General features: G+C 38.4%; 1 protein-coding gene across 2 annotated transcripts in view; it reads left to right on the top strand.

The window, feature by feature from the left end:
* The window catches only part of LOC110093359 (N-alpha-acetyltransferase 35, NatC auxiliary subunit), a 75,042-nt gene that overhangs the window by 10,487 nt on the left and 40,861 nt on the right, over positions 1 to 23,694 (top strand). For both annotated transcript variants that reach the window (XM_020818214.2, XM_020818212.2), the window contains exons 7-8: positions 22,080 to 22,352; positions 22,520 to 22,663. In XM_020818214.2, the coding sequence (XP_020673873.1) occupies positions 22,080 to 22,352; positions 22,520 to 22,663 (417 nt within the window). The remainder of the gene's footprint in view (positions 1 to 22,079; positions 22,353 to 22,519; positions 22,664 to 23,694) is intronic.

The following is a 23,694-nucleotide window of genomic DNA, read 5'->3' as shown; positions in this document are numbered from 1 at the left end:
TCAAACTGGAGCCTCATGTCATGCCTGGCTGTCTCCCTTCCCATGAACTCTTTGACTAGCTTCATCTTATTTAATCTTCTCCTTGTCATACCAGTGTTGGACCTAGGTCTCACCCATCTCTCTGATGTACTTTTGCTAAGCTTAGTGATGCTTGTTTCCATGATGGTTGGGAACATCAAATTGTGGTAAGGATCATTGATGGAATTTGTGGTATAGATGGTTTATGTCTTACCTTTTTCTATGTTGCAAAGGCCTTGATTGGAGAATCATCTTGTCTCGACCAGGGTTAGTGATGCGCTCTCTCTCTCTTGTTGCTGGTCCTTTTGAGAGTTCGACTGCTTGGTGTTTTTCATGCGACATCAACACAAGATTGGTGTTTGCGGCATTATTGCTCAAGTCCTTTGGGGGTTTGGCTCCTAGGCGCTTTTTGTGCGACATTAGTGTACATTATTTACATTTATGCCGCTTTACCACCGAGTATGGGATTGATGATATTGATGGATTTAGGTTGGGTTGGTGCTTTTCAAATAAAGTTGTATCACTAAACCAAATGTTTTGAGGACTTTAGGTTAATTCAAACTTAGTTTGAGCTTGATATTGTGCCAATCTTATATAGTAATATAAAATATGCGTGGTTTATAAATGGTAAATGACACGTTATCCATGACTTTTGACTAGTATACATTTTTTTGAGTTTTTAATCTTACGAGTGCAAGTTGGATGCGGAATTCCTTTGAGCACAATGCAAGTACGGTTGGCACAATATCAAGCATATTTTATATTAACCTTATTCTGTGGGAAATCATCTCTTCGTGCTGGCGTGAGGCTTGATTTTTTTTTTATTTAGCTTTGTTTCTTCTTTATTTCTTCTTCATAATTTGTTATTGGTTTAGTTAGTATTGTTGATTTTAGAAAAAAATTTGCTACGTTAAAAATCTAATTTTTTAAAACTAATTGGCATTTTTTTTATTTTAAAATTATAGTTGCTATTTCTTGGATATTTACTATCATTTCATTATCAAATGGGTTTAAAGACTATCGGATGTTTTCATTAAAAGAATGTGAATTTTCGGATTGATATCAAATTTTTTTGAATGAAAGTTTACTACGCAACATCCTAGTAATACGAGAAACCTTCCTGGAGTTGTCCTGCATCAGCAATCAATGAAACAATTGGTTTGTTTTAAAAGATATTTCCAAGAATTAGTTTGAGAGATGTTGAATATTTAAATAGTTAATGATAATCTAAAATGTATAGTAACTCTTTCTTATTTTTCTCCAAAGGTATTAAATTGAATATAGAGCTAAATTGGGCTAGGGGATTTCTTAAATTTCATCTTGAAGTCTGTTTGAGATGTTTATTCCATGTTTTATATCTTTCACAACTTTAATGAGCTGGTGGCCTAGTTACTTGCATACCGTTGTTGTTTCTTTTGGCATGGCTATGCATGGTTTCGAAACACTTAGAATAAAATGCATTTTAATTTCATTTCTTAAAAGTTCATAGCAACCTACATTGGAATGCAAAATGGAGTTTAAACTGGCTTTTGGAATGCTCTAAACTTTTTACAAGTTTACTATTTTAACCAAAATTTAATATATATATCCAAAGGGCAGCAGTTGAAGGGAAGGGCCCTTGGTTCTAGCTATTGTTCCCATGTTATAAAGGATTGCATAGATGTTATTACTAAATAAACTTGTGGGTTCCAAAAATCCATGCTAGGCTCTTTTAAGAGAGTTGTTCGGGTCGAATTTTTGGAAAGCATATTTTATTGCAGATAAGACCCTATCTATATATTTTGCCCTTATTTGTCAGGACTTTGCGATCTAGTTCCAAAATTTTTTCATAGGCGTAAGTCCCTTCAATTAATTACTTTTTTTGATATTGAGAATTTTTTATTTGATGAGGACATCCAGCCGTGAAAAGTTTATCTGTGGAAGGGCCTGAAACCTAGGCTATGATCGAATTACTCTATTTATGAGCATTTATTTGTATTTGATTTATTATGTGTAATTTTTCGTTTTTACCTTCACTTGAGGAAGTAGGTTCATATGACCCTAGGGATCACTTTTGTCATTTGATGTTTTATTTTATTGTCTATTTATAGACCTCACATCCGCCTTGGGAGGGATGAAGATTATGATAAATGAAAATTTCTGCACTTTGTGTCTTGGTGTGTTTGAGAGCCGTGAGAGTTCTTGTGAAAGCTTATGTAAAGTCCCTAGGTGAGGGAAAAGCAAGACCCGTTAGCCGCAGGAAGCATCTGATCTCATGGTTTATCTCCACCTCCACCCCCATTGAGCTCACTGCCACCTTCATCTCTTCCCAAAGCTCCAACCGACCCCTCCCTTCTCCTCCTAGCCTTGACCAAGCTCTACCTCCTCACATCCAAGCTTAGCAGAGCCATAATTCCCATATCTTCCCTTGGCCGTCCATTCACAACCTCTCCTCCTCATAACTGCTAGCCACCTCCTTTTGCCCATGGCCAAAACCCTCATGACCCCCACTTTTTTCCCCCTACAATTTCAAATTGATTCTCCAACATTTTCCTAAATTAACTAAGTGTTAATTTTGAAAAGTCTGAATTCATATTTGAAATCTTTTAAAAATCTTGAAATCCTTTCGTAAATTGATGGGATTATGTTTGGAAAGATATCCCATTAACCTCTTTCAAATTGATCCTCCAACATTTTCCTAAATTAGCTTAATGTTAATTTTGGAAAGTTTGGATTCAGATTTGAAACTTCCTAAAAGCATTGAAGTCCTTTCCTAAATTGTTAGGTTATGTTTGGAAAGATATCCCAATCACCAAATATGAATATTAATTGGAGATCTTGATTAATTCGTTTTCCTAAATTATCCTAGCTTTAATTTTGGAAAGTCTGAATTTAAATTCGAAATCTTCTAAAGTTTGAAGTCCTTTCCTAAATTGTTGGGCTACGTTTGGAAAGATATCCCAATCATCCAATTTGAATATTAATTGGAGATCTTAATTAATTCCTCTTTCCTTAATCAGGAGGCTATAGTTGACAACTCCACTAATGTCCCAAAATCAGCCCCCAATCAATTAGTGCTTGCCGGCCCCCTTCCATAGCCCATCTTCCTTAATTGCTATTTCCTTTATAAATTGTGCTTGCTGTTTTACCTCTCAAATAATCCGAAAGACAGCCGCCTGTTGCTGAAATACAGAGTCAATCCGTTTTCCAGCCCCTTTACTAGCCGTCCCAAGATTTGGCGCCCACTTAGTTGCTGCCCAGAATTTCCGGAGAGGTTAGATTGCTGTCCTGACGTGCGAGAGGGGTTCGTGTTGCTGTCCTTTCCACTTATACAACCAAACTCTCCTCCCTGGTACCTTTTGGATTCCTTAATTGTAGCATCATTTTATTGTGAAAGCTTATTCGCTTAGTCCACACCGAGAGCGTTGTGTGAGTGGGCCTTTTTAGTGACTACTATATTTGTTAACTTAGGGATTTTCTCTGAAACACAATGTGAGCATGTTATTAGTTAATCTATTGTTTAATATTCCTCCTATTAGCATGCGATTGTTTGCTTAAACTTGATTTCCCCCCTTGCATGCTAAAGTAATTGCTTAAGCTCATTGTGAGTTAATAAATTGTTAAGTTCCGTTCAAGCACATGTAATTTCCAACTAAACATCATTTGCATATCTGGTTCTACATCATTTGGTATCAGAGAATGATTGTATTTAGGTGCATATTAGAATTTCTTTATTTCATGTGTTAGCATCTAAATCACATCCAACATGCATCACCTCACTTGCTTGTGTCATCATCATATTGTTTCTTCCTATTTGCATAGCCCTGAGTCATCTCTTAGACATAGGATGGACCCCGAACAAATTCATAGGATCTTAGACCTACTGGTAGGTTAGATGAGCACAATCAATCAACAACTTAGGGAGAATCAAGCTGATATTGTTGAGCTCCGTCGCCAGAAGACGTAATGATTTGACACCCTAGATCGAGCTAGGAATCACCAGTTACCTTACACACCATCTAGGCCTCCTTTCATGTATAGAACGATTAAACTAGCCGGTCTGGTGCGGTTTTCAAAGCAATGATTTTGGATATGACCGTGACTACAATATAATTGTGTCATTTTGTAGTGAAATCACTTGGTCAGAGGGGGCCCTGGTCATAAACGTTATTTTGTAGTGCCATTTTGCAGCGAAACCATTCAATTAAAGGGCCCCGATCGTAGCCGTTGTTTTGTGGTGCCATTTGATGACAAAATCACCGATTAGAGGACATGTGTTACGTCATCATTAGTGCGAGATCTTTTGAGAATGATCATGGTAATATGCTGGATATGACATTAGCACTTTATGAGCTGAGTTTAATTTTGAAATTTTCACTCATGTCCAATTATTGTGGAGAGTGGATGAATTATTACTTTAAGCTTTGGGGGTGGATTAATGGTTGAATATTTTTAGTGTTTATAAAAATTTGGATTTTAATATTTTTGAAATTTGAGTTCCTTTATAATTTATTTTGAGATTTAGGGGTATTTTAGAAATAAAGTTCCTTTCAGTTGAGATTTGTAGTCAAATGGCCATTATCAGGGCTCAAGTATTGTCAAACAATCATGCAATTACCCTACTGGCAAGGTGACCCACTTGAGTGTGTCATGCAATGATGAGGTTGACTTTTAAAGGAGGATTTTGCGAAATTTTAACGGTAATTGCATGATTGTTTAGAATTGTTGTAAGATTCATGTAGTGGGGCAGGTTTTAAATCAATTTAATTTTAATCTGCATTGTATTCACAGACTTTGAAGTTTACATGTTCGGCATGTTTATTGGAACAAATGCAAACAAGCTACTTTTGGATAACATGCACATATTGATGTGAAACATAATTGCATGGATGAATTGCTTAAGGAATTTACACGCTTAATTTTAGAGACCACAATAATTCTTTCTTTATAATGATTTGAACGACGAGATAAAACACAAAGAGCGGTAAAACAAGCTTAGGCTAAATCACATGCATAGGAGTTAAGACTGTAAAACAACCAATTAATCTAATGTTGCATACATGGATTGTTTTCAACAAGAGATCCCTATATTAACAATAAAAATAACCACAATGCAAGGATCCATCACTTAACTCTCTAGCTTACTAAGTTTTAGCGGAGGATAATTAACATGATCTTCATAAATCCAAAATAACCACAAGCGAGAAGTGGATTAGGAAAATAAGAGATTTGGAGGGAGAGTTTACCCAATGGGAAGACAACATAGACCTCTTGATTGCTATTAGATAGCAGTCGGCCCTTCTCGGGTGGGCTGGACAGCACAATATTTTGTTGAAATAATCTAGATTGCAAGCCAAAATCTCTGGACAGCACCCACGGAAGTCTGGACAACAGTTTAGAAGTTCTGGACAGCAACTTGTAGGCTTCTGGATAGCAGCTTTCAAGGCTCTAATACTCAGGATGACATATGGCGCCTATCTAAGAATCTGGACAGCAAACTGGTCTGGTTCTTTGGGCCGCAAGCAGAGATCTTTGGTTAGCTGGACAACAACTCATGCTCCGGAATTCTGTTGGAGAGCAAGGGGACAAGAATGAATAGTCTGGAAAGCCTTCAGCAGTGCATAACAGCAAACCAATATGGCTGGAATATGGGGACAGCCAGCAGAAATATCTGGGGAGGGAGGAAAACGTGAGAAGAGTTTTCGGAGGAGGCAACTAAGGCTGAGAATTGGAAGGGGAATTAATGAGAGAGAGAGAGGAGGTGAAATTGGAAAACTGAAATTAATTTCAGCTTAAGTGGATTTGGAGGGAAAATGTTTTGAAATTAAATTCAAATTTCAAATAAGGTTGAGGGATTAAATGAGCATTTAATGGGGGGAAGCCCATCATGGGGCCGGCAGCATCATGAGGGGTGGAGGGGATTGGGGAGGAAAATATGGGAGTTTCCAAATAGGCGATGAAGATTAGGAAAGGGAATAATAAATCCAATTTGATTTATTTTGAAATTGAATTCATGATTGATACTTTCCTAATTTGGAATTCCCTATATGGAAAGAATTTGAAATTCAAATTTGAATTTCAAATGAATTTAAATTTTCCCTCTCATGCTTGAGCTAAATTAGGAAGTCATTACGGTGATTGAAATCATCATAATGAGGGGGACATTATGAGAGGGCCGACGGCAAAGGGGGAAGGGGGCGGCTAGGTTGGTGGGTGGGATTTAGGTGGAGCTAGAAGATGAATTGGGTGGGGAAGGTTGAAAATGGCCGGCGATTGACTTGGAGAAAGGAGATGAAAGAAAATACAAATAAGATAAGAGTAACTAACCACGAGCCGTGGACTCTTCCAACGACTGGTGGGTATTGTGCTTGCTCACCTCGAGCTCTCTCTCCCTTCTCTCTAGTGCACTCACAAGAAGAAGAAAAATACTTAAAATTTCATTATCAAATCATCATCCCAAAATACAAAACAACTAGCCTAAAATAGGCCTCATGAAAATAAAAGAAATAAAAGACTAAAATGCCCTTCGGGCTACAATACTACATGACCACCCGTAAGGGTATAAAGGGAAAACAACAAAATAAAATAAACTAGTACATAATCATATAAATAAATAACTCAAGATCGTAACTGTTGATCTCCGATGCCCTCATCATTCTCCCCAGGTGGGAGAAAACTCGAATCCGTCGAGTGGGTGTCTCAAGAACTCTCGTGTATTTGAGTCGATTAACTGTATCTCCTTGCGCTCTGGTCATGTATCCTCTGACTCTGGTGTACCTCTCCACCTCATCAGCTATGTTCTTTGTCCACCCTCAATTGTGGAAATAATGTCATCACTCAGAATCATGTCAACCTTCTTCGCTATAGGTAATTTGGGAATATTTGAGGAGTGGAGGTAGGCTGGGGTTCTCACAGGGTGGGGTTACACAAGGCTCAATTTGAAGTGGAAGTGGTGGGTTAAACTCTGGACCCTCATAGGTTACTAAATTTCTATGTTAATAGAGGGATGAATGTTGAACTCTGCAGGCAGATCCACCACGTAAGCGCTATCAATGATTTTCTTGACTGTTTTAATTGGTCCTGCACTTCTAGCATGTGATTCCTTTACAATTCCTTGTGGGAACTACGCTAGACGAATCCGCACCGTCGCTGAATTACCAACCTCAAAAGCTTTAACTTGTCGTTTTTTTTTTGAATTCAGCATAAAGTTTATAATTATTATTGTTCTGTTTCAATTAGGCGTGCAACTTCCTTAAATAGTTCATGCGGATGCGATGCAAATGCGGTATGTTTTTAGGCGAGGTAATTTCAAGACTCAACAAAATAAATAATGATGTGATGTAAGTAAGAGACTCAGTGTGCATGATGATTGGCATAAACTTTGAGCCTACACAAAAGTTTTAATCAGAGGATAAAATTGGAGAAAACAAACTACAAAATACACACAAAGATGGGAAAAAAGATTGATCAGTCACAAAATGAGAGGTCATAAAGCTGTCATGTTTAAGGGAACCGGTGTAGGAGGAGCAATGAAGACATTCTCAGCTACAAGGGTCTTTTCATTGGGTGTTTCAGCTAGGATCTTGGATAGTCTCCTAGGGGAAGCCAGGTAATCAAGCAAAGTTATCCAACTAGGGTAGAGAGGGTCCTTAATAGAGATGGGCACAAAGAAAGAAGGTACAATAGAGGGATCAGGCACATCATAAGACAAGGGGTCCTGACTTATAACCATAATGGGATAGCCCAAAGAGTCACTAACATGTATGTGATTCGAAAGATAGGATAGAGTGTTCAGAACAAGTGTGGACACAACAGTTAGAGAGGTGTCATAAAGGTATGAGTTAATGCTCTCTCTAATATTAAAGTCGGTACGAGGAAATTTGAGATAAGACCACTCAAGGACACTCTCTCAAGTGTAAATCTCATGGCTCAACCTTTGAAATATACTCTAATAAAATAAAAGGAGGCTCATTTTTCCAATCAGGCTCAACATTATTCAAATTCAACTTATTGTCTTTTGAATTCATATGAATATCCTCAATAGGATTAGGTTTAAGTATAACCCTAAGGTTGAGAGATTCGGGGTTAGTTAAATCGGGATTCAAACCAGGTAGTAAATTCAATTGAACCACTTCCGACTCGAGATTATTTCCATCAAAATTATCCAAAGTCAACTCAGTAGGTGATACAACTAAATCAGGATCTTCTGAATTTAAATTCAATGTGTTTAAGGTCAGATTGGCTTCTTTCGAGATCACATTACTATCGTCCAGGGCCCCAGGCAAACTTTATCCAAAGAGTTATCCTTGAGGAGACTAGGATCAGGGTGGGCTAAGGTGTTGATGTCATGCCGGGAGTCTGACTCAATCACTTCAGTTTCATCCTCAAAGAAGTCATCGTTATCATTAGTATCCACGAAATGGACGTACTCAGTTTCAGGTTCCTAGCACTGCAGTTTTTGGCTGAAATTATACTGGTAGGGTCAAGGATTGGGGAGGCTAAATGTTGACTAGGAGGGCTAGGAGAAAACTGTTACGCCGGCCCAGGAGGGGCCGGCTGGATTGGTCCAGGAGGGACCGGTCCGGGTCTATTCCAGGCGACGGAATAGACTCAGCGGGAGCCAGGTGCTGGGCGGAAACTTGGTGGAGCCCATTATGGGCTAAATGCAAGATTAGGAGGGAAATATTTTGAACTAAGGGGTGTTTAGGTCATTTGTAATATTCCTTTGTCTTTAATTAGGTGTTTTTGGGAGGGATTTGGATTATCTTGAATTTGAATTGTTTTGAGATCTAGGTTTTGGTGTCTTGGGCTCTTGGCTTCGCCGGAGATTTTTTGGAGAGTTTTTCCTTCCTCTCGAATTGAAGGAAAGTTGTATCTTGCAAGTGCTTTTCATCCGTTATCGAAATAAAAGTGTTTGCATCGTTTTCCTACGCTTTCATCTCAGATTTTTCTTGTATTTTGGCTGTTTTTTCTACTGTGGACAGCAGTTTTCCTTGGATCTACTTGATCTTGGTGAGAAACACTTGGAAATCCAAGTGTTTCCTATCAAAAACCTACGGGGTGGGGTAGCATCCCTGATGTTACTAAATGAAGGGTGGTCTCGACCACAGTAATGTCCACGGTTCGTTCCAACAAAAGAGGTAGGGTGGTGCTCTAGATGACGGTCACTTGGGGTAGGGGTCTTTAAAGTGTAACACCCAAAGGTTTGATGAACAGGGGGTGACCTAAGCTTAAAACCAGTTGGTTGGTCGCTAATAGAGGGTAGATATTTTAAATTAAGTTCTCGCCTCATGTCTTTCAAATTAGAAGTAGGGTATTCACCGCAAGACTCTTTATGATCTTCTAATCTCATCCAAAATTGAAGAGCCCGACCTTTTATGTGAGACTTAGCGATGCTAACCTGGTGGGAGTTAGGCATATGACATGATTCAAAATAGTCCTCTAGTTGTCTAACCCATCCCCTAAAGTAGTAAGGGTCCAATGAACCATCAACGGTGGGTAGACGATCATGTGACTCTAGTCGTTGTGGCTTAAACTCAGGTCTAGGTTGAAAAGCAGAGTGGGGCATCTTCCGACTAGCAGGATTGATCGAATGGGGAACGTACTTAGAGTGGGGAGAGTCAACAGGTTTCTCCGTCATAATTCTAGTCATAGTGTCCACTAGGTTAACGATGTCATCTAACCTCTTTTAAAGTCTTATCGGGCTCATTGGGAAGCGTCAAGTGACACTCAAAGATGATTGGGTGTAAGGGACGTCATTGAGACACTAAGTTAGGCTCGCTTAAGCTCACTAAAGGGTGCAAACATTGATTGGACAGCAAGCTATACTAGTGGGTTAAGTAACGTAGGCACTTGGGAAGGTTGTTAGGTTGAGGACAACATCTAAACACTTAAGAAACTAGCCTACAGTTCACTAGATGGGTACATGAATGATATGGATAGCAAACTACATCATGGCATAAAGTTGTCTATGTGTTTAGGAAGGTTTCTAGAGTGTGGACAGCAACTAAACACTAGCTTAGACTAACCTAAAGGCCACTAATTGGTGTAGGAAAAACTTGGACAGCAACCTATAGTGTTTGTTTAAGTGACCTAAGCAATTTGGAATGTTGTTGTGACAAAGACAACACTTAAACAAAGGAGTTAACTTGCTTAAAATGATGAAAATGGTGCAGAAATTTACTGGACAGCAGGGAAAACAGTGAACTAAAATTAATTAAGCAATGGTATGCATGCAAGCAAACACATGGTTGGTTAGGTAGACTCCTAGGATGTTTTCTAGCATATGTCACCTATGCCTAGCATGCTCTGACACCAAATATGATGTGAAACATAATTGCATGGATGAATTGCTTAAGGAATTTACACGCTTAATTTTAGAGACCACAATAATTCTATCTTTATAATGATTTGAACGACGAGATAAAACACATAGAGCGGTAAAACAAGCTTAGGCTAAATCACAGGCATAGGAGTTAAGACCGTAAAATAACCAATTAATCTAATGTTGCATACATGGATGGTTTTCAACAAGAGATCCCTAGATTAACAATAAGAATAGCCACAATGCAAGGATCCATCACTTAAGTCTCTAGCTTACTAAGTTTTAGAGGAGGATAATTAACATGATCTTCATGAATCCAAAATAGCCACAAGCGAGAAGTGGACTAGGAAAATAAGAGATTTAGAGGGAGAGTTTACCCAATGGGAAGACAACATGGACGTCTTCATTGCTATTAGATAGCAGCCGGCCCTTCTCAGGTGGGCTGGACAACACAATACTTTGTTGAAATGTTCTAGATTGCAAGCCAAAATCTCTGGACAACACCCACGGAAGTCTGGACAACAGTTTTTGGGTCTTGGAAGTTCTGGACAGCAACTTGTAGGCTTATGGATAGCAGCTTTCAAGGCTCCAATACTCAGGATAACATATGGCGCCTATCTAAGAGTCTGGACAGCAAACTGGGCTGGTTCTTTGGGCCGCAAGCAGAGATCTTTGGTCAGCTGGACAACAACTCAGGCTCCGGAATTCTGTTGGACAGCAAGGGGACAAGAAGGAATAGTCTGGAAAGCCTCCAAACAATGCCCATAAAATCTGGACAGCATCTCCCTATGTTCGACATAAATTTGGACAGCTTTGATAGGGTGTTGGGAGCCTTTGGACAGCAATCTCTGGCCTTTAGCAGTGCATAACAACAAACCAATATGGATGGAATATGGGGACAACCAGCAGAAATCTCTGGGGAGGGAGGAAAACGTGAGAAGAGTTTTGGGAGGAGGCAGCTAAGGCTGAGAATTGGAAGGGAATTAATGAGAGGAGAGAGAGGAGGTGGAATTGGAAAATTGAAATTAATTTCAGCTTAAGTGGATTTGGAGGGAAAATGTTTTGAAATTAAATTCAAATTTCAAATAAGGTTGAGGGATTAAATGAGCATTTAATGGGGGGAAGCCCATCATGGGGCCGGCGGCATCATGAGGGGTGGAGGGGATTGAGGAGGAAAATATGGGAGTTTCCAAATAGGCGATGAAGATTAGGAAAGGGAATAATAAATCCAATTTGATTTATTTTGAAATTGAATTCATGATTGATACTTTCCTAATTTGGAATTCCCTATATGGAAAGAATTTAATTTGAATTTCAAATTGAATTTAAATTTTCCCTCTCATGCTTGAACTAAATTAGGAAGTCATTACGGTGATTTAAATCATCATAATGAGGGGGACATTATGAGAGGGCTGGCGGCAAAGGGGGAAGGGGGCGGCTAGGTGGCGGGTTGTGGCTAGGTTGGTGGGTGGGATTTAGGTGGTGGAGCTAGAAGATGAATTGGGTGGGGAAGGTTGAAAATGGCCGGCGATTGACTTGGAGAAAGGAGATGAAGAAAATACAAATAAGATAAGAGTAACTAACCACGAGCCGTGGACTCTTCCAACGACTGGCGGGTATTGCGCTTGCTCACCTCGAGCTCTCTCTCCCTTCTCTCTAGTGCACTCACTAGAAGAAGAAGAAGAATAATACTTAAAATTTTATTATCAAATCATCATCCCAAAATACAAAACAACTAGCCTAAAATAGGCCTCATGAAAAGAAAAGAAATAAAAGACTAAAATGCCCTTCGGGCTACAATTCTACATGACCACCCGTAAGGGTATAAAGGGAAAAACAACAAAATAAAATAAACTAGTACATAAAACATATAAATAAATAACTCAAGATCGTAGCCGTTGATCTCCGATGTCCTCATCACATATTTTAGTGATTTGACTACTTGTGTATCGCATTTTCATGATTAACGATACAATTGTATATTTCATGCTGCATTTGCACATTCTTTTGTGTATTTTCATGGTGCACTTGATGCATGGTGCCCTTGTACGCTTTTAGTTGCATTTTCATGACACACTTAAATGCTTTTGGGTGTATAGACTTTTAAGTTTATGCATTTAGCATGTTTGGCTGATCACATACAAACAAGCTAATTTTGGTGACTTAGTTTTTCTTTTGGTGCATTTGTGTCGCATTTGCATGATTAACGATACACTTGTACATTTCTGATGCATTTACATGTTCTTCAGTGTATTTTGATGGTGCACTTGATGCATTTTGCTAGACACGCTTAAACATTTTTTTAGTTTATTTATAATTATAAATTACAGTTGCATGCTTTTCAAACGGTTTGCACGTTGCACTTGGACACTTTTTGAGGCATTGCAAATGAATTTATCCTACTATCAATCCACAATATTTTTAGACCCTTGATACGAGCGTTTAACATGTATGCAATGCACATGCAATCCAGTTTGATTTCAAAAGTTTAATGTCTTTTAAGGAATGTGTTTATCCTCTAGTGCATTTGTGCAACGCTTTTTTATGATTAATGATATGTTTGTATGTTTTTTGGTGCATTTATATAGTACACTTACATGCTTTTTAGCACATTTGCATCATGTGCTTGCACATTTTTCAATGCATGCATGGTGCACTTACATGCTTCTTAGTGCATTTGCAATGTGGAGTTTTCTAGATATGATTATTTGCATGATTATTTGTCATTGGAATGTGAGTAATATTCATTTTAGATTTTTAAAGAATGCCTTTTGTCCGCTTGCATAAATTTGTTGCGAATTTGGTGGCGTGTGACATGAATCAGAATCTAACATGTGGTTTATGTTTCTTTTTTTATTATCTTTATATGGTTGGTTTTTAGTATATTGAGCCTTTTAGGGAATGAAATCCTTCCTTATGAATAGAGTGTTTATTCACTTCATTTTCACCCTAAATACTTTATTTGCATTATTTTTAGAGGGTTTTGTGGGTTCTAATAATGAAGGTGAAGTTTTGTTCATGCTCTTGTGCGAGATTTTGTTCATACTTTTGTGCGAGTTTGCAAGTCCAGTATAAGTCCCTTGTAAGTCTTTGTTCAAGTTTATTATGGTCCTTCGCTTACAATTTGGTTCTCATTCATCAGCATCTTCATTCTCACTCTGTTGCTCTTTCTTCTAAAATTTTCATTTAGTTCATTTCATTTTTTATACTACATATATGATTCCAATTTCCAAGTCATTTGACCTTTATTTTGTTTGATTATCCTGTTCACTAACAAAATCAACATTCATCGTTTTGTAGGAGAAATTTTAGGGGAGTCTTGATTTGCGCACTACACCAATAAATGTACTTATGGTCAGCATCCTAGTACATTACGATCAAAATTTTTAAAACCAACTGCGCCAAGAAAGGTGCTTATGTGATTCTTGCACGAGAAACTTTATAATGTATATTTTTCTTTCCGTGTTGAGAAAAATGTGCACAAGGTTTGCCACAGGAAGCATCTCATATTAGTTTTGCCTGTCTTGCTTAAAAAAGCATGCGCAAGTTCCACTGGTTGCACTAAACATGCCAATCAAGCTTTTGTGAGTTTTTAGAGGTTTTGAGTTTACACCTACTTGCATGAGGCGATGAGACTTGCAATGTTTTATGGTGCAGAATGTTGACCATTAAAAGAGAAGCATAAAATTAAGTTTAGTGTTGCAGATATGAGGATGCTCAGGTGGATGAGTGGCTTCACTCTTAGAGATAGAATTCGAAATGAGTATATATGTGAAAAGGTTGGAGTAGTTCCAGTGGTATATAAGATTAGAGAGAGTTGCCTTCAATGGTTTGTTCCCATAAAACATCAGCCTTTTAATGACCCAATTAGGAGACTAGATGTATTTGATTTGACTTATGTTAAGAAATGTAGAGGTAGACCTAAGAAAACTTGGTTAGAAAGCATTAGAAATGACCTTTATTTTTGAGATTTAAATGAGAATTTAACTTTTAACATGAAACAATGGAGAAAAAAGATTCATGTAGCCAACCTCACGTAGTGGGATGCAAGCTTGATATTGTTGTTGTTGTTATTGTTGCTGCTGCATGTGGTGGTGATGATGATTATGATGAATTTATGTATTTGCGAGGAAAAAGCATCTTTTTTCTATTATGTAGAGAGAGAGAGAGAGAGAGAGAGAGAAAGTGTGATAAAGAGAAAGAGGTGGAGAAGGAGAGAGATTAGTAGAGATAGAGTGCGAAAGGGTGGGAGTGGTGTTTGTAGGAGGTCGACGACTGGTTAGTTTAAAAGTTGAGCTGTCCTAAAAATGAAACCTTTAAAATGTACATTTGGAGTTTCTTCAGGAAAATTCTTAGGATTATTTGCTCGGGGTTTTGAAATTAGCCCTATGAAAAATATAGTTATCTTAAAAATGGAACTTACAAAAAATTTAACTCAACGTAGATCCCTTAAGAGAGAACTTTGTTTTTGAGGCATTCGCTCCAACATTTTAGGTAGATGCCAATCATTTATGGCATTGACAAAGAAAAAGTCCAGTTTCATTGGGACATATCTTGTCAAGATGTATTTGTTAGTTTTAATAAATATCTATTAAATCATCCAACATCTCCCATAGCGGGGAAATTTTTAATTCTTTATATAGCAGCCCTTGATGGATGATTTAATAGGGACTTTGCTAGCTCAAGTTAATGATCATGGCAAATAAAATGTCTTGTATTATCTTAATCGTAAATTTATTCTCGTTGAGATGAAATATCCTCATAGTGGGAAATATTATCTCACATTTTGTAATTAAAAAATAAATCATTTTAATTTCTCAAGTTAAACTTCTTAAATTCATGATGTCTAGACCAACTCTTTCATGACATCTAACCAAATGGGTAATGATTCTACTTCAATTTAACATTATTTATGTACCTAAATGAACTATCAAAGGACAAGCTTTAATTGATTTGCTTGCAACACGTCCTATAATAGATGATTCTTTCTTAAAAGATGGCTTACATGATGAAAAGTCTTGTTTATTGAGAGTAAAGAGTGGGAGCTTTACTTTGATGGCACTTCTTCTATCAATGCTAATTCTGTTGATAAAGTTTCTTAAGTTAAGGCAGGGATCATATTTATATTTATGTCTCATTGATATATTATTTAATATTCTTATGCTTCAACAAATTCCCATTCAAGCGCTAAGCAGAATATGAATCCTTTAATTTAGGCCTTGAATTGGCCATCTAGATGGGTATCGAAATAATGAAAGTCTATGGTGATTCTCCATAAACTATGAGCAAAATGTATAAGGTGATAGAACCCGACCTTTATGCTTAACACCACAAGATCTTGTTGTTACTTGAAAATATCCCTAGTGGTACTTTATTAGAATTTGAGGGAGAGAGAGGTGGCACTTGAGAGGTTGCAGTTGAATAAGTGAGCTACGGCTAAGAGGGACTCGAATTCGTGAGTTGTGCGACGTGGTCCAGAGATGACTACAATGGAGGATAAGCACTCATGCAAGTGGATGTCGGCAGAGTAAAGGAAGTGTGCGAGAAACTATTGTGGGTAGGGGAGATTAGTGAGTGGGAAATGATAGTGGGCTCAATTGTAAGCTACATATGCGTGGCACTATGGTTGGATGAGTGTGTTCAGAGCTCTTGTGTGGGTAATGGAATTTCATTATTAGTGGGAAAGAGTTTGGGTAAGGGAAAATGGCAAAGCAGGTCATTTGGAGTTGGATTGTGGGCAGGGAGAAGGATGATACTGTTTAGAGCTTGAGATTGAGAATCAATAAGGAGTTACATGAGCGAGTAGTATTAGGTTTGTGATTTGCCCGGGGGCCACTTGGTTGGCCAAGACCAAACCAACAAGATAAGCCGACTGGCCCAGCCCTGGCCGAACCAGCCCTTTGGCTGGGTGGAACCAGGGGCAGTAGAGGGGGAGGTTTCGGTTTCCCTTGTGGACCCCAGGGGAGTTATTATTCATTATGTAAGTTGGATGAATCAAGAGGGAGCTATTTAGGAAGATTTTTTAATTGTGTTTATATTTTTTAGGAAGGTTTTAATTGGTTAGGAATGTTTCCTAGTTGTATTGATGCTATTTAGGAAAGTTTCCTAATTGTGTTTATGTTGTTTAGGAAGGTTCCAATTATATTTAATCTGTGTGAGAGCTATTTAAGGGGGAGTTTTGTTTATGGTTATCAGAAGATATGTGCTGAGTTTATTTTCTAGAGTTTGGTGTAAGTTTCCTAATGGCGACTAAGGTTTGTGGGAGAACGAATCTACCTCTCGAATTGTATCTTTCATTATTGCTGAAGAAGTAATAATAAATCAGCCCCCATAATTGTTTTCATGCATTTTTCTTATGTCTATTTTGCTAGTTTTACTTCACATCAAATTGGTATTCGAGCATTGTTTTGGAGAGATGACAACAAAGAAGGTGGATGCATTAGAAGGTGAAGTGGAGCAAATCAAATCCGAGATGGAGGAGTTCTCAACCATCAAAGGAAGGTTTTCTACGATGGAGAATTGGATGGAGAGCCGATTTGGAGGGATGGAGAGCCGATTTGGAGGGTTGGAGATGATGAGGAAGCTCATGGAAATGCAATCCAAAACTCCACTGACGGTTTCGATTGTTAACCCTAACCAAGATTTGATCGAGATTCCCTTGGCCGAATCTAAAAGAAATGAGATCCTTTGGGAGGTGTTCTACGAGGAAAATTTCTTTCATTAAGAGGCACCTCCTAGGGTTTCAATAAGAGGCGAATTAGGATTTCCAGATTGGGGGACAACAAGAAAGGAACTTTGTGGTGGAGGTGGTAGGGTGGTCAACCACTATGAGAGGCATTCAAGGGGAGTGGGTGACTAGAAATGAAAGCCGAGCCATGGTGATTGGGTTATGCAAGGAGGATGGAAGAGAGGTGAGATTCCTAGCTTTGATGCACGTTGGGAATCGTTGGGAGAGGAAGTTGGAGTGGAGATGCTAGGGTAAGGAAGTTGGAGTGGAGATGCTAGGGTAAGGAAGTTGAAGATGACGATATTTGAAGAGGAGGATGCCAATGGGTGGGTGTACCGGGTGGAGAGGCATTTTGCGGTTAAGGGGTTGACTGCGGAGGAGAAGCTTACGGTCGCAGGGCTATGTCTGGAGGGGAAAGGTTTAGCTTGGTTCCAATGGAGGGAGGCTAGATATCCGATCTATTATTGGGAGGAGTTTAAAGATTACTTGTTGGAGCATATTTAAGCCATTCGGAAGGGGACCTTCATGAGCAATTCTTTGCCTTGACTCAAGAGGGGATCATCACGGAGTATAAGGAGATATTTGAGTTGTTGTTGGGGCAGTTAACAGGGATTTAAGAGGCGGTGTTGAAAGGAAATTTCTTGAAGGGCCTAAAGCCCGACATGGAAGATAGAGAGGAGGGGGATTTGCAAGAGGTTGGTACTGACACTCCAGGGCATACAAATAGTGGAGGATTTACTCCCCTTGGATTTGGAGAGCACTTATGTGATTATAGAGATGAAGTGGTTAATAGACAATCGAGGAGACGAAGTTGGATTGGAAATCTTTGACTATGGAGATTCAAGTGGAGGGGAAGAGGGTGGTGTTGCGAGGAGATGCCATCCTGTGCAGAACCATGGTTTCACTCAAAATCATGTCAAGACAATACATGGAGCAGGGTTGGGATTACTACAACCTTTAGCTCTGTCGGAGAGGGTGTGGGAGGAGGTGGTGATGAACTTCATCGAGGGGTTATCACGTTCGGAGGGATTTTTATGATAATGGTAGTAGTGGATCGTCTGAGTAAGTATGCACACTTTATCCCTCTGAGGCACCCTTGCACTGCATCTCTATGGCTACTGCTTTTGTATGAAAGGGGGTGTGCTTACATGGATTTCCAAACTCTATTGTGCACATAGAGACAAGGTGTTCCTTAGTCATTTTTGAAAGGCGTTGTTTTGTGATGCGGACATCCAACCGTCCATGCCAATCCGAGGAGCTGAAGATCGACGATCGAGATCACTTTGTTTTATTTTCGTTTATTAAGTGTATTTTAATTTAGTTTTGCAATTTCCCTTTTTTACCCTCTTGTCTTATGTAAGCCCAAGGGGCAAATGTGTCTTTTAATTTCTTTTGAGGCCTATATATAGAGGCCCCTTCTCTTGTATTAGGTATGATGGAAGTATAATAAAATTGGTGTTTTGCACTTGTGTTCTTTGGGAGGAACTTTAGTGAAATCCCTATGGGAGGGAGTCGGAGTTTCCACCAGCCGCAGGATGGGTCCGGGCTCGTGGCGTGAAGTCCCTTGGAGAAGGGCAACGTAGTACCCGTCAACCGCAGGATGTGTCCGGGCTCGCGTTGTATCTTTAGTTTTTTTTTTGTCTCTTGTCTTTTGTTTGTTCCCTCTTATTTCTCCTCGTCGTTATTTTCATCCTCTTCACCGTCCCCCTCCTTCCGGCCATCCCCACCACCCCCATAGCCCCTCCTACCAAAGCTCACCTCAACCTAACCACCAACCCAATCCCTTTTCTCCATTAGCTCCTCCACCGCCCCACCCAAGCCTAGCCCACCGCCGGCCACCCTTGTTTGTCTCCATGAATGAGGAGTCAATGCCACCTTAATGTTTACCTAAAGAGTTCAAATAATTTAGGAAATTATTTTCATCATTTGAAATTCAAATTTTGAAATTCAAATAGTTTCCTAAATTAGAAAGCTATTTTAGGAAAGTATTGAATCTCATTCATGATGTAATTCAAACTTAATTTGGGAGATTTAATTTTGGGCGGTTTTTCAAATTTTCAAATTCCACTAATTTGAAATTTGAAATCTTGCCTAATTTGCCATTCCATTTTAGGAAGTCCTTAATTAAATCAATTTGAATTTTCAAATTCAAATGGATTTTAATTAACTAATTTCCTATTTTCCCCTACCAATTAGATTCCCCAAATCCCCTCCCTAAATCTCTCATGGGCTTCAATAACCGCCGGCCCCAGCAAATAATTCCAATAGGAATTGTTTCCTAAATCATCCCCAACTCTTTGGAAACAATTTGAAATCCCCCCACCACTCTTGGTCGAATTCCCTGAACCTTTAATTCCTAATTTATTTTCCTAAACCCATTAAGGGAATTAAGAATTAACTACACCTCAGCCCCTCAATCCCGTCAACTAAATCATTGGAATTTCCCCCCCTCTCCTTTATGAAATTACTTTGAAACCCATCCGTAAGAGCAACCTTTCTCTTTGGAAAGTTTTCCAAATCCTGTTGGCTGCTAGCCGAGTTGTGCAAAGTCCTCTGCTGGAGTTTTATTCTGGGAATTAAAAGTTTTCTGCTGGCCGAAGTCTTCCAAAGCCAAGGCTGGACATTTGCTGGAAGCCTCTCCCAAACTTCCTTTACTCCTCTTTCTACCCAGAAGAATCTGAAAATTTCAGATTTCCTGAAGGTACTTTTCAGCTTTTGTGAGGAGACACTTGGAGTTTTGTTAGAGCTCCTACCCGTTCTACATCATTTTGTTTATAAAGGATAGTCCTGAAGAGGAGCACAATATACCGCCCCAAACAGATGGCCAAACAGAGGTGGTCAACAGAAGCGTGGAAACCTATTTGCAATGCTTTGTATCATATGCGTAGAAGAGTTGGGTAAAGTTTATTGCTTGGGCCGAGTATTGGTACAACACTTCATACCATTCAGCAGTACAAACCATCATTTTAAGGATTCTCTATGGGAGAAATCCATCCTATTTGATACATTGTAGGCATAGCACTGCACCAATATCCAATGTAGATTAGTACTTAGAGGAGAGGTCGAGAGGGACAAGATATTAGTAGTTCAAGCGACATCTGAGGCCTAAACAGATCATTATGATGAAGGCTAATGAGCACAAGAGAGAAGTATACTTTGAGCCAGGAGATATGGCTTACTTGAAGGTGAAACTCTACCGATAGAAGACACTAGCCAAAAGGAGAAATGAGAAATTGTCCCTACAATACATTGGCCTTATGTGATTTTGGAGTGCATTGGAGCAGTGACCTATCTATTGGGATTACCATCTTCATTAGCATTGCAGCCAGTATTTCATGTCTCACAGCTGAGGCGGGCGATAGGAGATCACACACCGTCTTCACTACACCAACTTTGACATAAGACATAGAGGTCATTTAAGAACCCCTGAGATTAGAAGGGTGCGCTGAGGAAAAACAAGAGCACAAAAGGTACTAGTTAAGTGGAAGGATTTTTTGCAATATTATGCCACATGGGAGCCATACAAGATGATCAGGAGATAGTTCCCATCCTTCAATCTTAAGGACAAAGTGCTTCTTTGGGCGGGGGGGGGGCACCTGGCCAGCCTAGACCAACCTACCCAGACTGGCCTAACTCGAGCCAAAGCAGCCCTTTGGCTCGGCGGAACTAGGGGCGATAGAGGGGGAGATTTTGGAATGTTCATTATATAAGGATGAATCAAGGGGGAACTGTTTAGGAAGATTTTCTAATTGTGTTTATGCTGTTTACGAATATTTTATAATTGTGTTTATGCTGTTTACGAATATTTTCTAATTGTGTTTATGCTTTTTAGGAAGGTTTTAATAGTTTAGGAAGGTTTTCTATTTGTATCTATGTTGTTTAGGAAGGTTCCAATTGTGTTTAATATGTATGAGGGCTATTTAAGGGGGCGTTTTGTCTAGGGTTATCATGATATATGTGCTGAGTTTATTTTCTAGGGTTTGGAGTGAGTTTCCTAGTGGCGACTAGAGTTTGTGGGAGAGCTGATCTACTTCTCGAATAGTAGGTCAATTATCTTCATTATTGTTGAAGAAGTAATAAAAAAACAGCCCCCATATTTGTATTCATGCATTTCTCTTATATCTATTTTGCTATTTTTACTTCCAAGATGCATTAGTTTTATTTTTTTTTTATTTTTATTTTAGTAAGGCGAATGGAGAGGGGATAGGGCAACCGGTGGATGAGACTCGAAACGACTACTTGCGCGTAGGATGGAGGAGGCGGTGTTTGTGGGATTACAACAGGTGTATGAGGATTGGAATGATTTTGATTTATATATATAATTTAAAATAACAATTTATTTTATTATTTGGAAATAAAAATCTTATTTTGCAAAATTTACCTCTTTTTAATAATTAATGACAAAATTATATATATTAAATTTAGAGTTAGTTCTATTATCTAAAAGAAAGTAATATTAGTTTTGCTTGGCGGTTGAAGAAGTGCTCTCTAGTGCGTCAGAAAGTCTCAACGGAAGGTCTTACGTTTGGCTGGAAGATTTTAAGTGTGGAACAGGATTTAAAAAAAAAAAGACCCCTCCCTGCAGTTATGGATTGCGTGAAACTATTAACTGTTGCATTTCTGTACTGTTACTTTTCATATTTTATCTTTATTAACAAACAGTTAATGTCTGTGTCACGAAAATACTTTTCAAAACTATTTTTTTTTTAATTTAGGGAGCAGATTTCGAACACACAAATATTAGTGTCTTCGAGCTATGATTGGAACTTGCTATGTAGCTAGATGAGGCCTTCACATTTGAATACTCTATTAGTATTAGTCGGTATTCGATTAACTGGTTCAATTTGTTGGCCAATTTTTGTGTAAACTTAAAAGCCTCAAGGAAATCTAACTGTTCATTAGCTGTGATTATGAATATTTTCTGACGATTTTAATTGAACACACCAATGTATTCTAACCTTTCATCATTGATAACCATTTAATTTTTCTATTTATAATTTTCCATGTTCTTCCATTTTTGTTTTATCTCAGCACTTCTACCACGCCCTTGTGTGCATGAGAAAGCCCAAAGGAAGGGGTCTTGAGCTGGCTAAAAAGCATGTGATGTCGTGCCTCTCTGAGCTTGGTTCCATGTCAAAGTCAGTGGAATTTCTCAGATCTAATGCTGGTGGACCTAGTGACGGTGAAATTGAATGTAGAACAACTGCATCAGGAAAACAGCCTTTTGGGTTTGATGCTAATATAAATAGCAGATTGTCTGCTCCAACTCCCCCACGAGCAATCCAACTCCTTAGTTGGAAACAAGTGAGCCATAAGAAAAAAAATAGCTAGAGCTACGAAATTGTTTTCGGTTTAAGTATGTTTCTTTAGTTCTAGCATAAAAAGTTTTTCATGCTCGAGTAGGTACAGGCAGGGGCTTTTTTTGGGGATCTATAATTTTGTTGAATATCCCCTTCTGTTTCAAATTACAGGCTATTGAGTTCTTTGAGAAGCTTCTGAATGATCTGGATGCTATTTTTTCATTGCCACTTGATCTGTCGCTGGAAAACATTCTGCAGTTTTTGGTTCAATTTCAGAAATCACAGCCTGATCTAGTTGCAAGAGCTCATCTCCAGGTATCATCAAAACATTTGTGATTTATTTTATTTTTGCAATAGGGCATTTTTAGGCTACTTTTTGCCGATCAATTTTTTTTAAGGTTTTAACTAAAATACCAATTTGTTGATGAAATTTTTGAAATTAAAGTTCTCAGTAGTTGTTTTTTCAGTCGCAGTGAGTTGCTGATTATGCCCGATTTACAATGTGAATTCCCTTTTGCTTTATATCTCTTGACTTTTTTGTTAGAATGAGTGCATCTTTCAAAGCCTGTTTGTTTTTTAGCAGAAGTTTGACAATATGTTGAAGGTGCACTTGAGCCTATTTTGAGGATCTCTTGAGTCTCTATGATATGAGTCATCTAAGTTTTCAAAACAATGAATTTTGCATATCATGTTATTCAACGCTCAACAGACAACATATAATAAGAAATCATAAAACCAACTATATGGGATAAGGGTTATTAGAATATACATATAGAGATACATTTTTATCTTTATGCATATTTTACGCACTATGCATAATGCCATAATAAATTTGACATTTTTTGCTATCTCTTCACACTAATGCTTGTTTGTCAGTAATTTTTGAGTTATAGGAAATCCAAGTTGTTTTTTCATATGTGTTCTTCGTGGTGCTTGAGATTTTTTGTAAAATTTTGAACACTTATTGGATTTCTCTTGGAAACAACATAGGCATATTGTTGTAGAACTAAATGCTTTAAATGGATGGAATAATTATTTGCACGATTTCTTGAATTAAGAAAGTAAGATTAAAACTGTTAACAATCAAAACGACAATAGAAAACAAGAGAGGGGTGCCTACGTTTAGGCTAAGTCACTTGCTAAGCACTTGAAAAATCAAAACAAGTTAGAAATTCAACAATCATGTTAAGTAAATAGTTTTCAACAAAATCCCTAATATAACAATAAGATTAGAAGCAAATAAAGTGTACATTTACTAGGTTTTGGGCAATGGCGGAACAAAACCCCACGTTTACCAGCTTAGGCAATGGAAGAAACATGGAGAAGAGTTAGGTTCAAAATTTCAT

Source organism: Dendrobium catenatum, unplaced genomic scaffold (genome assembly GCF_001605985.2).
Source record: "Dendrobium catenatum unplaced genomic scaffold, ASM160598v2 fragScaff_scaffold_384, whole genome shotgun sequence".
NCBI classification, from domain to species: domain Eukaryota; kingdom Viridiplantae; phylum Streptophyta; class Magnoliopsida; order Asparagales; family Orchidaceae; genus Dendrobium; species Dendrobium catenatum.
Note: the sequence above shows the minus strand (reverse complement) of the source record. Positions and strands in the feature narration are given on the sequence as shown.